Here is a 15,539-nt window from a genome sequence, read left to right as displayed (position 1 = left end):
GTCTAATGACACGTGACTTTTGCAACATTTCTTCCGTGTAAGATTTGAGCTCGTGCATCCAGATTTGTGAGTGTGTAATACTATTAGTGCGTGCGGCTTCATAAGCGCACACGTGTAATACAATCTGTGCATGCCTATCTACTATGGGTGTGGGAAAAAAATCGATCTGAATGCGAATCGGGATTCTCACGTTGTGCGATTCAGAATCGATTGTCTTTTTTTTTCAATAGATTTTTTTTATATATATTTTTTTTTAATCAATCCAACAAAACAATACACATTAGTACCATAACAATGCAATCCAATTCCAAAACCAAACCTGACCCAGCAACGCTCAGAACTGCAATAAACAGAGCAATTGAAAGGAAACACAAACACGACACAGAACAAACCGAAAGTAGTGAAACAAAAGTGATTATCAACAACAGTATCAATATTAGTTATAATTTCAGCATAGCAGTGATTAAAAATCCCTCATTGACATTATCATTGTAAAAATAAAAAAATTAAGAGAACAATAGTGTCACAGTGGCTTACACTTGCATCGCATCTCATAAGCTTGACAACACACTGTGTCCAATATTTTCCCAAAGATAAAATAAGTCATATTTTTGGTTTGTTTAATAGTTAAAACTAATTTACATTATTGCAATCAGTTGATAAAACATTGTCCTTTACAATTATAAAATATATATTTTTTTAAATCTTCTACTCTGCTAGCATGTCAGCAGACTGGGGTAGATCCTGCTGAAATCATATGTATTGAATGAATACAGAATCGTTTTGAATCGGAAAAATATTGTTTTTGAATCGAGAATCATGTTCAATCGAAAAAATCGATTTATAATCGAATCGCGACCCCAAGAATCGATATTGAATCGAATCGTGGGACACCCAAAGATTCGCAACCCTACTATGTACGAGCCGCGAGGAGCAGGATCCCTCTATTGTCTGTCTTTTTACACGTGACTTTTGTAACACTTCTGCCGTGTACGATTTGAGAGCGCGCATCCAGATTGTCTAATAGAACTTCCTGGACTGGGCGTATGGATCCAAAATCGTCTGTCACCCAGTACCAAGTATTAGTGTTAAATAAATAAATGATAAATGGGTTGTTCTTGTATAGCGCTTTTCTACCTTCAAAGTACTCAAAGCGCTTTGACACTACTTCCACATTTACCCATTCACACACACATTCAAGCACTGATGGAGGGAGCTGCCATGCAGGGCGCTAACCAGCACCCATCAGGAGCAAGGGTGAAGCGTCTTGCTCAGGACACAACAGACGGGACGAGGTTGGTACTAGGTGGGGATTGAACCAGGGACCCTCGGGTTGCGCACGGCCACTCTACCAATGTGCCACGCCGTCCCACATGTTTCGGATACATGGCATCCCCACTGATGTGGTGTTTGACAGAGGTCCGCAGTTTTCCTATAGAAGGATTTTTGCAAGACCCCAGGTCACTCGTTTTGACCCTGACTAGCTTAACAATTTTTAGCACCATTTCCCAGACAACCCAGGTAGACCCCCAGGAGGCGTCTGTTGAATTTGGGGCGGGGGCCTTGAAGCAATTACGCATATACCTATTTAGGCAATCTGTTCCAGCTGGTTGCTGCCGGAGTGCTGTTCTCAGTTGGTCGCAGTCACACTTTCACAGATAGACAGACAACATTCACACTCACATTCACACACTAGGGCCAATTTAGTGTTGCTAATCAACCTATCCCCAGGTGCACGTCTTTGGAAGTGGGAGGAAGCCAGAGTACCCGAAAGGAACCCACGCAGTCACGGGGAGGACATGCAAACTCCACACAAAGATCCCGAGCCTGGGATTGAACCCAGGACTACTCAGGACCTTCGTATTGTGAGGCAAACGCACTAACGCCTCTTCCACTGTGCTGCCCACAAATGCAAAATTAAAATTGCACTTTTATAAAAAAAAACGTTACGCTGTTTGTCACAACACAGACCACAGCACCCACACAACACTGCTCTCATGTGCGCTCTATTATAGCAGCCGTTAGGAAACCATGTACGTGTATTTAAAGTTCCGGGCACTCCTTGCGTTCCGTATTTTTTTCAATTCGAATTACCGGTAGTTACACTCATTAAACAATTATTTGAAGCAACAGATGTTTCACTTAGAGCTTTTTTTATCAAATGTATTGAATTATCTTTCCAGCCCTTGTTAAAACATGTCTAATGTAGGTGGGTATATGCAAAGCTATTTCAACAAAACTTGACAAAACTAATTAGTGTAATATGTTATTATTAATGAGTCATTATTTTTAACAAATTAATTATTAGTCAATACATTTTCTGTATTATTTTATTTTTGTACTACACTGAGTACCAAAAAAATATCAGTTATAGGAAAGTCATAGCAAATTGTCTTCAAACATCAAATGGAAAATGGGGAAATGTCAGTTTTGTTCCTCATGCTGCACGCTCGTCTTCATAATAAATAAAGCAGAAGTAGCTCATGACATCCTGTCTATAGTCAGTATTGTACGCTGTACATGCATTTGACATGAAGTCAAATGTGACACAGCCATAGAAACACTTACTTTTGTTAATCCTATTTGCTCCTTTTTGAACTTCTCTAAAGGTTTGATGAGTAGATCTGAAGCATTCTGAACCTAAACAAACAAACAAGGAGAGCTTATGTTACAGTTCCATTCCAAATATAAACATTTCTTTAATAAAGTTGTCGCAATAGGAGTACAAACAAGTGTTTCCCAGGAATTATGCATTTCTTTTAGCACTGTTAAACAGGTAACATCATGTTTACAAGTCCTGGACAACCCAGTCAAACCGGATCTGCATCTAGTTGCAACCCATCACATAAATACCACAGCATGACGCATGATTGCACACATTCAGTTTGAAAGTAAGTTTATCAGACTCAAGGCTGTGTCTAATAAAAATGTGCTTTTCGTAATATCTCCTAAAGCTCAAATAGGACACGTGGAGGAAGTCGATAACCCACCAGCATCACCCTGTCATGCTCCACTTCCTGTAGGAGTCCCGCGAACTCTTGGAAGGACTGAGCTGAGGAGACAAAAGTTCACAGAGGAGAAATAATAACAAAACTCTGCAAAAGCACCTTTAATGAATACTTGAAAACATAAAGTACAATTGCCTTCACCTTGCATCATACTGATCACATGCATAAATCTGCTAAACACTGTATCAAAAAATCATGACCAATGCTCAGTTTTGACTGAAATGTCAGAGAGGTGTTACCTGAAGAACTGTACTGCATCATACTGAAAACGTTTCCAATATTCTGGTTACAATATTTAGATACAGGACAGTGTCAAAATATCAGACTAACAGCGCAGTTTTACAGTCTTTTCCATATATTAATTTATTTGTGGCGGTCCACTTCGAATAGGGTGGGCACCGGATTCTATACTGTTATAGGCCAGTAAAGGCCACGATCAAATTTTGTCTGTACTACCGGGTATCAATTCATGTAAAACATAACAGTGCCATATTTGATATCTTAATGAGATCTGAAATCACGTTGGGTTGCAGACTCAGCCGGCTCAGAAAATTGGCGGGCAACCAAGCACTCAAGCAACACTCAGAGCGGATTGAGTCACACTATCTCTAGGTCAGGGGTCGGGAACCTTTTTGGCTGAGAGAGCCATGAAAGCCAAATATTTCAAAATGTATTTCCGTGAGAGCCATTTAATATTTTTTAACACTGAATACAACTAAATGTGTGCATTTTTAAGTAAGACCAGCATTTTTAGAGTATACTAAGTCCCTTATTCTTTTTAATAAAATTGTTATTCTAAAGTTAACCAATAATAAATATAATACTTCTTACCATGTATGCGACATCTTGAACAGGTGCGATAGAAAACGGATGGTTGGATTAAAAGGGATGAGAATGTTTTATAATTTGAACGTTATTTTTAACACTGTGATTACCAGCGGAATTATTCATTACTTATCATGTTAAGCAATGTCAGCTAAGATTTATCTGAGAGCCAGATGCAGTCATCAAAAGAGCCACAGGTTCCCTACCCCTGCTCTAGGTAATGTTGTACATTTCCATGCCAACAAACCATATCTGAGTGTTTTGAGATAAGAGCTGTGTCTCTGCTAATTTTTATGCTTTAAGTTACGAGCAGAGATGTGAGTTACAAGCAAATAGTATCCAAATAGCTGACATTCATCCTTGGAAATATGGAAAAGCTGTTGATGGTGAAGCAGCTGGAAAGAGATATTGTAAAAGTCTGCTCTACAAGGTAAATGCTGTACATTAGTAACACTTTACTTCATAACATACAAATTGCATTATTGCTTATCTAAAAGTAGTTTTTTCTTTAAAATGCATGTTACATATTAAAATGTTGCTGTTTTGGCGGGCCAAGCACCAATTAATGGTATTCAAATTAATTCCAATGGGCAACATTAATTTGAGATATAAGTGTTTTGAGTTAAGAGCTCTGTCTCAAACCCAATTAAGCTCATACTGCAAGTTGAAGTACTAATGTATTGCAGTTCTGTGGGAAACACTGTTGCCAGTTCCTACCACAATAATACATATATTGTTCAACCTTCAAACAAACAAATCAAACAAAAGTCTATTGTTTGGCACATTGTGTATCCAACTCTTGCACTGGATCTTATTTGATTGTGGTAAATTTATGCAGGATCATGCTTTGAGATTTGTCCACATCATGACTTTGTGTTTTCCACTTACCAATGTTAATCTCATCATCTGTCAGGGACTCGCCTATGATGTCGAACTGGAACAGGCTGAGGGTTTGGGAGAACTTCTGTACTGCCACAGAATAACCTATAAAACACACAAATGACTGCAGTTGTTATTGTCCACAACATGAGGGAATGCTTTTGATTTCATCGAAGGCATTGTCAACACTTTGCTGTCAGTACTTGTTGGAGACGTTGAGGGGCATTTGAAAAATGCCAGATGGAGTGTTTGTGTAGATGCACATTACAATGAAAGACTTAGCACAGGTTTGGATTGAATATACTTGGCATTTGTGCCCCTTTGGCTGCATGTTGCTTTTTTATTTCTCCACTAGAAGGAAAGTCAGTGCAGCAGCCAATACATGGCCGTGCATTATCCCAGCTATGTCTGGCTTTCATTATCTGAACGAACGGGGGTCTGTTAAATCAATACTGTAAGACATGGTACTTGGCTCATGGATCCAGTGGCATTTTGAAATCATCTCCTGAATCTTCCAACTTGTAACCCTTTGTTTTACTCGCAAGAAAAATGTGCAGCTTGAGATCTTTTTCAGGGTTGTACAATACAAGATACACAGTGTAAATATTATGAATTTGGCCGACGATAGAGCTTCAAATGCTTTCGTTATATCGTGATAATGCATGTTACTGACACATTCTGGCTGTGGCCCACAAAGTTGACAGCGAAAACGTAAACAAAGGCATCTTCAACGCAACATAGTATCCTCCTAGCAGCTAACGTCTCTCCATAGTGCAAAGCCACCTCTAAATAACTTCATTTCGCCTCCATGGCAGAAAATAAACTATGTTTCTTACAAGTATTGTTATCCCTGGAGGTGCGAGGAATGGCTAAACATGCTACACTACACACTGTAGGAAGATACAATAAATCAGGCTAACCGCAAATCTAGAGCTTATGAATGTTAACAGAGGTGGCCGGATCGATACAAATATCGACAGTTGATACTACAGCGATTAGATCGATATCTTTTCTATCACAAAACCGTTTTTTTGTTTGTTATTGTGTACAAATAAGTCCCTCCTGGACGCAAGACTACTTTGAAAACAAAATGTGAAGTGAATTATATTTACATCACACTTTTCTCTAGTGACTCAAAGCACTTTACATAGTGAAACCCAATATGTAAGTTACATTTAAACCAGCGTGGGTGCCACTGGGAGCAGGTGGGTAAAGTGTCTTGCCCAAGGACACAACGGCAGTAACTAGGATGGCGGAAGCGGAATCGAACTTGTAACTTTCAAGTTGCTGACACGGCCACTCTACCAACCGAGCTATGCCGTCCCCTGTTCAAAATCAAATAATTTAAATCAAATTAAAACTAATTAAAACAAATAATACATTTCAAAAAATGTTCACCAATAGTAGGAAATAATGTAAATATTTAATCGATATGTATCACCGCCATCCTGTGTTTTTGTCTAATTATAACTGTGATAAAAAACTGATTCATTCAAAGATCTCGAAACTTTTAGGTATCAGTATCAGCTGTGGTATGCTCAATGCTGCCTCTGTAACTACTTTGTATTGTATTGATAGCCAAATGTGTAACATCGCCTAAAACTAATGTAAAGTAGCTTAACAACAAAACAATAAGTGCTTTTTACATTTTGTGTAGATAGAACCATGTTACAGTAAACTAGTAAGTACAACCTTAACGAAAATGAGGGAGTCACCAAACTTGGGAGGTTTTTTTTTTTCCGTTAAATGTTATCCCCCCAAAAAAGCAAGTAACAGGCATTCCAAAATGTAACTTCCTGGCATAAAGAAATATTAGAACAGTTTTATTTTTACATCAAAATAGTAGCACATTATTAAATTAAAAATTAATTTAATGAAATTAATCACGGGCTTCACGGTGGCAGAGGGGATAGTGCTTCTGCCTCACAATACGAAGGTCCTGAGTAGTCCTGGGTTTAATCCCGGGCTCGGGATCTTTCTGTGTGGAGTTTGCATGTCCTCCTCGTGAATGCGTGGGTTCCCTCCGGGTACTCTGGCTTCCTCCCACTACCAAAGAAGTGCACCTGGGGATAGGGTGAATGGCAACACTAAATTGGCCCTAGTATGTGAATGTGAGTGTGAATGTTGTCTGTCTATCTGTGTTAGCCCTGTGATGAGGTGGCGACTTGTCCAGGGTGTACCCCACCTTCCGCCCGATTGTAGCTGAGATAGGCACCAGCATCCCCCGCGAACCAAAAAGGGAATAAGCGGTAGAAATGGATGGATGGATGGAAATTAATCACGCAAATCTGAGGACGAAATTATGGAATCATGAAAAACTAAATTAAAAAAACACGACAACGTCAAGACAACGTTCCACTAGTACTTTGTTACACCACCTTTGGCCTTTATAACAGCTTTCATTCTCTGATGGACTCTTAATCAATCTCGCTCCAACTCTGTCTGATTGCTGTTGTCAGATCAGCTTTGCATTTTGGAGTCTTGTCATGGACCTTTTTCTGTAATTTCCACCACAAATTTTCAACTGGATTGAAAGCCGGTGTTCTGTCAAATTTGGCTCCTTCCTCAAAAAAAAGCCACAAAAAGCATAAGTCAATAGTGGGGTCTATTAAATTACGCCATAACGTCATGTTTGCTGTTGAAGTTTGTTTGTTTTCACTGAAATCAATAATACAATTTAAAAATGTAAGCTACCATTGTTTGCGTCAATGTGAACTTTCTCATGCTCATCTTGTCTAAATGCTTCCTGTCCGTTAATAAACAATGTAAACTTCCTCACGCTGTAATTGTCTACATGCTTGCGGGTCAGAAGATACAGTGGAGGAAACATAATTTAATATCACTACTTATTTGAACACGAGGCAGTTGCTTTTGTTCGTTCGAAGCAAATATTTGTGATGGTTGACATTTTTGCGTTTATACCTGCTCAGTGGCTTTGTGGTCAGAGGTTCCGCCCTCAGATCAGTAGGGCGTGAGTTCAAACCCTGGCCGAGTCATACCAAAGACTATAAAAATGAAACTCATTACCTCAGCCACCACTGCTGCTAACTGCTCTCCTCACCTCTCAGGGGGTGGAACAAGGTGATGGGTCAAATGCAGAGGGTAATTTCACCACACCGTGTGTGTGTGTGACTATCAGTGGTATTTTAACTTTATACAATGTGCGCGCATGCTCAGTGGCATTGGGTTGCAGACATTGACAGAACACAGAACTATTTGAATATCATGACATTGACCTTATGTATCTTTCTTAAAGGAAAGTTTTTACGGTTTTTCTTCATGACAAGATGCATTATCATCTTGAAAAATAATGGCATCACCCCCAAACATATTATTGATTGATGAAATAGTAAAAGTGTCAATGTAATGTAATGTAACTAGTCCATTTTTTGAAGATGTAATGACAGCCATCTCCCCACAACCGTTACTTGACATGCAGCCGCATATCATCAAGGACTGTGGACATTTGCATGTTTTCTTCAGGTGGAACGGCACCAAAAAAAATTTCCAGCACCATCACGTCACCAAATGCATTATATTTAAGTACCGTATTTTTCGGACTATAAATCACAGTTTTTTTTATTGTTTGGCCGGGGGTGCGACGTATACTCCAGAGCGATTTATGTGTGAAATTATTAACACTTTACCGTAAAATATCAAATAATATTATTTATCTCATTCGCGGAAGAGACGAGGAAAATGTCAGCAATCATCACACACACGTCAGCAATCGTCACATACACGTCAACCAATAAGAATTCTGTGGGGGAGGGTCATGGCAGAAGTGCATTGTGGGTCATGGAATGCTAACTGCTATATGCTACTGCCGTAGCTATTAAAATGGTTCATTTCATCGTTGGCGGTAACTTATAAAAACTGGGAAGGGCTGAACAAAAATGGCACCGAAAAAGAAATCATGTACTGCAGATTACACAATAGCAAATAATATTATTTATCTCATTCGCGGAAGAGACAAAAAAAATGTCAGCAATCGTCACACACACATCAGCCAATAAGAATTTGGCGGGGGAGGGTCATGACAGAAGTGCATTGTGGGTCATGGAATGCTAACTGCTATATGCTACTGCAGTAGCTATTAAAATGGATCATTTCATCGTTGGCGGTTACTTATAAAAACTGAGAAGGGCTGAACAAAAATTGGACCGAAAAGGAAATCATGTACTGCAGATTACAGGCTGGACGTAGTGAAATATGCAGCAGAAAACGACAAGAGGAAGCGGCGCATACCTTTGAAGTTGGCAGAGTTGTTTAAAAGCAACATGGAGGAATAAGATTTCATCGGATTTATTGATTAGGTGTGACAGATTGTTTGGTAAACCTATAGCCCGTTCTACATGTATATGTTATAGTTATTTGAATGACCCTTACCATAATATGTTACGTTAACATACCAGGCACCTTCTCAGTTGGTTATTTATGCGTCATATAACGTACACTTATGCAGCCTGTTGTTCACTATTCTTTATTTATTTATTTTAAATTGCCTTTCAAATGTCTATTCTTGGTGTTGGATTTTATCAAATAAATGTCCCCCAAAAATGCGACTTATACTCCAGTGTGACGTATATATGTTTTTTTCTTTCTTTATTATGTATTTTCGGCCAGTGCGACGTATACTCCGGAGCTACCTATAATCCGAAAAATACGGTACTCGATTTATCGCGGGTTTGTCTCTGTGCGATATAGAAAATGACTATATCGTGATATTCGAGTATACATTCTCACGCAGTTGCTTTTAGCTGCGGGCATTACATTGCATGCGTTTTCCACTCTTTTTTGTCTATCCTTCTCACAGACGTAAACCAAGCGCACCTTCTTACACACGTCACTTGTGCAACGTCACACGCTCCTGTGGAGCAGAGAGGTAGTGACATGGTAATGTTAGCTGTGATGCTAACGGCGAGGTGTTGGTGCTAATACGAGAGAGACAAGGTGCGAATCTGGTAACAAATGGAGAAATAATTAATTACCAAGAAAAACAGCACGGAATCCATCGTCCGGCGATGGTTTAGCTTCAAGCGGGAATATGTTCAACATTATTGCGGCAAAAACGTTGATACAAAAAGTAGCACCACTGAAAAGTCACCCACTAGAGAAGGAAGAGTGCTTGAAACTCTGCATGTCAACATCTCCGGCCGGTGCCCCACCAACAAAATGCCGAAGCAACTATTTCCAGATCAACACCGTATAAAGAAAAAAAAAAAACGTCAAAAACAGAAGGAGATAACGTCCACAGGAACCTATTATGCAGCTCATTTTTATTTGACAGTTACTGAAATACTCTATCTTGTGTGACATCATGCACAAAAAGTGCACTTTGTTTGTTTTTAACTATTGTAGTGGCATACTGTACAAAAAGTACACTTTATTTTAGTGTTGTTTTGATAAGTCATCTTGGTGACATCATTCACAAAACGTCACTTATCGATTGTTTTAAAATGTCTCTGACACTATTGCATTTTCTGTTTGGAAATGACATGAATGTCTGTGCCACTGCTTAATGAATACAGTTTTGGTAAATTGACTTAGTTGTGATTTCCCTCTCTGCGTGAAAGTTTAAAATGAGCATATATTAATGCAGTATGAACAAGAATGTTTTAATTTAAACACATAATCATCATACTGGTGTGATTATATGCATCAAGTGTTAATTCAAGGGTAAGGCAAAATATAGAGATATGTATCGTGTATCGTGATTTGGCCTAAAAATATCAAGATATTAATAAAAGGCCATATCGCCCAGCCCTAATTGCAGGGCTATTCGTCGGACCTGGCGGGGGCCAAATGTCTTCGAGTTCAGTTTAAAATTTAAGAGTAAGGGTGTAACGGTACATGTATTTGTATTGAACTGTTTCGGTACGGGGGTTTCGGTTCGGTACGGGGGTGTACCGAACAAGTTTCTAAGATAAAGTCTTAGCAAGCTGCTTTGCTTCTTCTGCCTCTGTCTCAGCACCCAGCATTGTTCCACCCACACAACCATCTGATTGGTTACATTACAAGGTAAGCGATAACAGCCAATCAGCAGTGCGTATTCAGAGCGCATGGAGTCAATGCTTCAGCGTCGAGCAAGTGAGCATAAAGTAGCGTACTCTCCCCAAATTATAATAAACTCTACTAGTAACATCACTATGAGCCCGTTGACGTTCTAGAAACTGCAGCTCACCTCGCTAGCTCATTTTGCTGTGTGTGTGTGTGTGTGTGTGTGTGTGTGTGTGTGTGTGTGTGTGTGTGTGTGTGTGTGTGTGTGTGTGTGTGTGTGTGTGTGCGTGTGCATGTGCGTGTGCGTGTGCGTGTGCGTGTTAGGGACAACAAAGCCCTGTCTGTCTGTTATTTCACTTGAACTCCATGGTGTTTAGGGATGAATAGTCTCTCCGATTACTATTGTACTATTTTTTCAGCAATAGTTACATTAATCATTAGTAATGCAGCAGCCTAGTTTTGAATGGCAGGGTCCCTGCTATCAAATGTTGACAAAAAATGTAACTTTTACATAATAAAAATCGACTACAGGCTTCCCCAATGCTGTGATAAAAAAAAAGCATGATGAGTTGACTTGAAACTGTTTAATGTTGCACTTTTTGTATGTAGAAGAAAAGTTTTGTCATTTTATTTAATCTAAGGCTTGAGGCAGTTTATTGTGAATTAACGTGGGCAGCATTATTATAGTGTTCCCTATGTTAAAAGGATAATGCCATTGTTTACAAATTTGGTAAATAAATGACCAAAAAATTTATATTTTGTTGTTTTCTTACTGTACCGAAAATTAACCGAACCGTGACCTCTAAACTGAGGTACGTACCGAACCGAAATTTTTGTGTACCATTACACCCTTACTTAGGAGACAAACATTTTTGCAGCAAACACCAAACTTGTGATTTACATAACTGAGGCGTTTCTCGAGGCAGCCCTTTGAGTCCTCTCCTTTTTGGCTGTTACACTTTTTTCGAAATGTAATCTAAGTAGCTATTGAGTTGCTGTAATTTGTTTACTTCTAATGCAGTCAATAGTCATTTGTTCAACTTCTTTAATTATACTTGTGGTGCTCCTCAAAGTTCCATTTTAGGTCCTCTCTTTTTCATCATTTGGGCTATTCAACTGGTGGCCCAGTTCAGTTAAAAAAAGTTGATAAACTCACTTTTTTGCAGAAGATTCTTAAAACACTTGAGTGCTGTCATAGAGATGAGCTTGACTAGCTTTTTGGTGGAAAGTCCTTAAAAACAGCGCTCCTGTAACTCTGACAAAAATCAACAAAAATGAACCATATCAAAAGTCTACTGCAGAGGACGCTGGTTCTCCGAAATATGACTCATAGTGAAGGGAGAAGGCCAGTCATCCCGGTCCTTAGCTTTCTGGAAATTAGACCCCAAAACAATTAGTTAAATATCGCTGCTGTATCGTGATAAACAGTCGTGATCAAAAGTTTACATACACCAGGAAAAGAACATGATGTCATGGCTGTCTTGAGTTTACAATAATTTCTACAACTTTTATTTTTTGTGATAAAGTGATTGGAGCACATACTTGTTGGTCACAAAAAACATTCATGAAGTTTGGTTCTTTTATGCATTTATTATGGGTCTACTGAAAATGTGACCAAATCTGCTGGTTCAAAATTAAACATACAGCAATGTTAACATTTGGTTACATGTCCCTTGGCAAGTTTCACTGCAATAAGGCACTTTTGGTAGCTATCCACAAGCTTCTGACAAGCTTCTGGTTGAATTTTTGACCACTCCTCTTGACAAAATTGGTGCAATTCAACTAAATGTGTTAGTTTTCTGACATGGACTTGTTTCTACAACATTGTCCACACATTTAAGTCAGGACTTTGGGAAAGCCATTGTAAAACCTTTATTATAACCTGATTTAGCCATTCCTTGACCACTTTTGATGTGTGTTTGAGGTCATTGTCCTGTTGGAACACCCAACTGCGCCCAAGATTCAACCTCCGGGCTGATGATTTTAGGTTGTCCTGAAGAATTTGGAGGTAGTCCTCCTTTTTCATTGTCCCATTGAAAGCACCAGTTCCATTGGCAGAAAAACAGGCCCAGAGCATAATACTACCACCACCATGCTTGACGGTAGGTCTGGTGTTCGTACGATTAAACATATTGCTGGGTATTGTGGCCAAACGGCTAAATTTTTGTTTCATCTGACCACAGAACTTTCCTCCAGAAGGTCTTATCTTTGTCCATGTTATGTCAGATGAAACAAAAATTGAGCTGTTTGGCCACAAAATCTGAGCTGTTTGGCCACAAAATCCAGCAAGTACAGAGAGTAAATGGGACAATTAAAAAGGAGGGTTACCTCCAAATTCTTCAAGACAACTTAAATTCATCAGCCCGGAGGTTGGGTCTTGGGCACAGTTGGGTGTTCCAACAGGACAGTGACCACAAACACACGTCAAAAGTGGTCAAGAAATGGCTAAATTAAGGTTTTAGAATGGCTTTCCCAAAGTCCTGACTTAAATGTGTGGACAATGAAGAAGAAACAAGTCCATGTCAGAAAACCAACACACTTAGCTGAACTGAGTGGTCAAAAATTCAACCAGAAGCTTGACAGAAGCTTGTGGATGGCTACCAAAAGCACCTTATTACAGTGAAACTTGCCAAGGGACATCCATCCATTTTCTACCGCTTATTCCCTTTAGGGCCGTGGGGGGCGCTGGTGCCTATCTCAGCTACAATCTGGCGGGAGGTGGAGTACACCCTGGACAAGTCGCCACCTCATTACAGGGCCAACACAGACAGACAGACAACATTCACATTCACACACTAGGGCCAATTTAGTGTTGCCAATCAACCTATCCCCAGGTGCATGTGTTTGGAAGTGGGAGGAAGCCGGAATACCCGGAGGGAACGCCAAGGGACACGTAACCAAATATTAACATTGCTGTATGTACTGTATACTTTTGACCCAGCAGATTTGGTCACATTTTCAGTAAACCCATAATAAATTCATTAAAGAACCAAACCCCCGCGACCCCGAAAGGGAATAAGCGGTAGAAAATGGATGGAAAGAACCAAATTTTCATGAATGCTTTTTGTGACCAACAAGCATGTGCTCCAATCACTATATCACTAAAAAAATAAGAGTTGTAGAAATTATTGTAAACTCAAGACAGCCATGACATTATGTTCTTCACAAGTGTAAGTAAACTTTTGATCGCGACTGTATACTGTATATGTAACTTATATCGCGATATAGATTTTAGGCCATATCGCTCATCCTTAATCTCCAACAAAATGACTTTAGTGGATGTGTCGGTGCAATAAACAACAAGACATTGCGCTTTGCCGAGTAGTGCACACTGGAACCTCACAAGTGTGTAACACCAACAATGACTGTGTTTGTTTACCAGGGCAGCAGAATGGTATCTTGGCAAACCAAACAACTAGTGTGCTGGTGTTGTAAGCACAATACCAATGGGCGCAATTTGCAAATTTATGTCAAATCAAATCAAATGTTTATTGGATTCATCACTACACAGTGTACATCCACAACAGAACTACTGACTAAACTACAACCACAACTTGTTTTACTATTTATAAAATATAATAAGTAGGGTTACCTGGAACTTGAAATAGGCCACCCGGCCTGAATCCACACTTGGTAGAAGTTTAGTCAGTAGTTTACGCGTGGATGTACACTGTATAGTGCTGAATCCAATAAACATTTGATTTGATTTGATTTGACATTAAATTTGCAACATTGCCACACTGTCTTGACCCATTCAGGCAGGGGGAGCAACATGTGTGCACTATTAATATTATTTTTATTATAAATATATTAAGAGTGTTTGCTCAGCACAAGCACCTCCCTAAAAGTGTCTTTCCCACCAGCCCAAACTCATCTTGCACAATTTAGCAGCATGAAATATGCCACAAAAAAAGGTCCATCGTGCAAGCTTACCTTTTATTGCATTGATCACACTGTTTCCATCCTTTATCAGCTCCTTTAGGAATTTCCGAGTTCTCTCCAGCTCCACTTCATAGCACTTGAGCGTCTCTCTGAAGTCAGGACTGTCCGAGTAGCAGTCGCTGAACTCCAGAGGAGGATGCCCCATCTTGAGGACAAAAGAGAGACCGAGTTCGGTTCGCACACAGCCGCTGATGTTCAAGTGCTACACGCCGCTCATTGCCGCCCAGCTTGGACAACCATGTTGCCCGTGGGAGCCTGCAATGGCCGCCGGTCACTTACAAAACTGACCAAAAATAAAAAAAAACAGGTAGATTGTGTGGCTCCAACCCTTCCTTTTCCGTGACTGTCTGTTTTTTTTCTCGATTTTTAATTACGCAAATGTTTATCGGCTTTGCCACTTTTCCCGTGTTGTGATGGACCTACCAATAAGAGTGGCGAATATTTTTCTTGGGCCACGTCCCATTCCGAAAGGGTTCGCATTATCACGCGACCTATTTTGCCTTCTCTTTTCTATCGTATACTCAAAGTGTTTCTCATGCCCGTTGAAGTGTAAAGATAAACTAAATTAGGTTGAATTTTCGCGGTAGTGTGTAATTTGTTTCGTAATGCCACGCATGTTGGCAAGGAGCCTAAGAAAACGCTAAATGGAACGCGACCGGCAGGCCCAGAACTAACACAAAAAATATATCTATACACACCCATGATTTTCTTAAAGGGACCGCTGCCATCCGGGAGTGGAGCCAGCACCAAACTAACGCAAGCGGCATCACATTTCTCACTTTTATATTTTTGACGAATAAATGTAATATTTATACCAATTGTCTGTACGACAACATATATTTATTTTCAGTTTGGTCATTATTTAATACAAAACGGGTTACCGAA

At 39.6% G+C, this 15,539-nt stretch overlaps 1 protein-coding gene across 1 annotated transcript in view; it reads right to left on the bottom strand.

Moving 5' to 3' along the window:
• Positions 1 to 15,336, bottom strand: part of LOC133550900 (oligophrenin-1-like) — a 62,291-nt gene extending 46,955 nt beyond the window's left edge. The window contains exons 1-4 of the mRNA XM_061897030.1: positions 14,646 to 15,336; positions 4,722 to 4,817; positions 2,991 to 3,052; positions 2,569 to 2,640 (exon numbers count right to left, since the gene is read on the bottom strand). Coding sequence (XP_061753014.1) covers positions 2,569 to 2,640; positions 2,991 to 3,052; positions 4,722 to 4,817; positions 14,646 to 14,799 — 384 coding nt within the window. The 5' untranslated portion in view covers positions 14,800 to 15,336. The remainder of the gene's footprint in view (positions 1 to 2,568; positions 2,641 to 2,990; positions 3,053 to 4,721; positions 4,818 to 14,645) is intronic.
• Between the last annotated feature and the right edge of the window lie 203 nt (positions 15,337 to 15,539).

The sequence above is a fragment of the Nerophis ophidion genome, linkage group LG04 (genome assembly GCF_033978795.1).
Source record: "Nerophis ophidion isolate RoL-2023_Sa linkage group LG04, RoL_Noph_v1.0, whole genome shotgun sequence".
Classification (NCBI taxonomy): Eukaryota; Metazoa; Chordata; class Actinopteri; order Syngnathiformes; family Syngnathidae; genus Nerophis; species Nerophis ophidion.
Note: the sequence above shows the minus strand (reverse complement) of the source record. Positions and strands in the feature narration are given on the sequence as shown.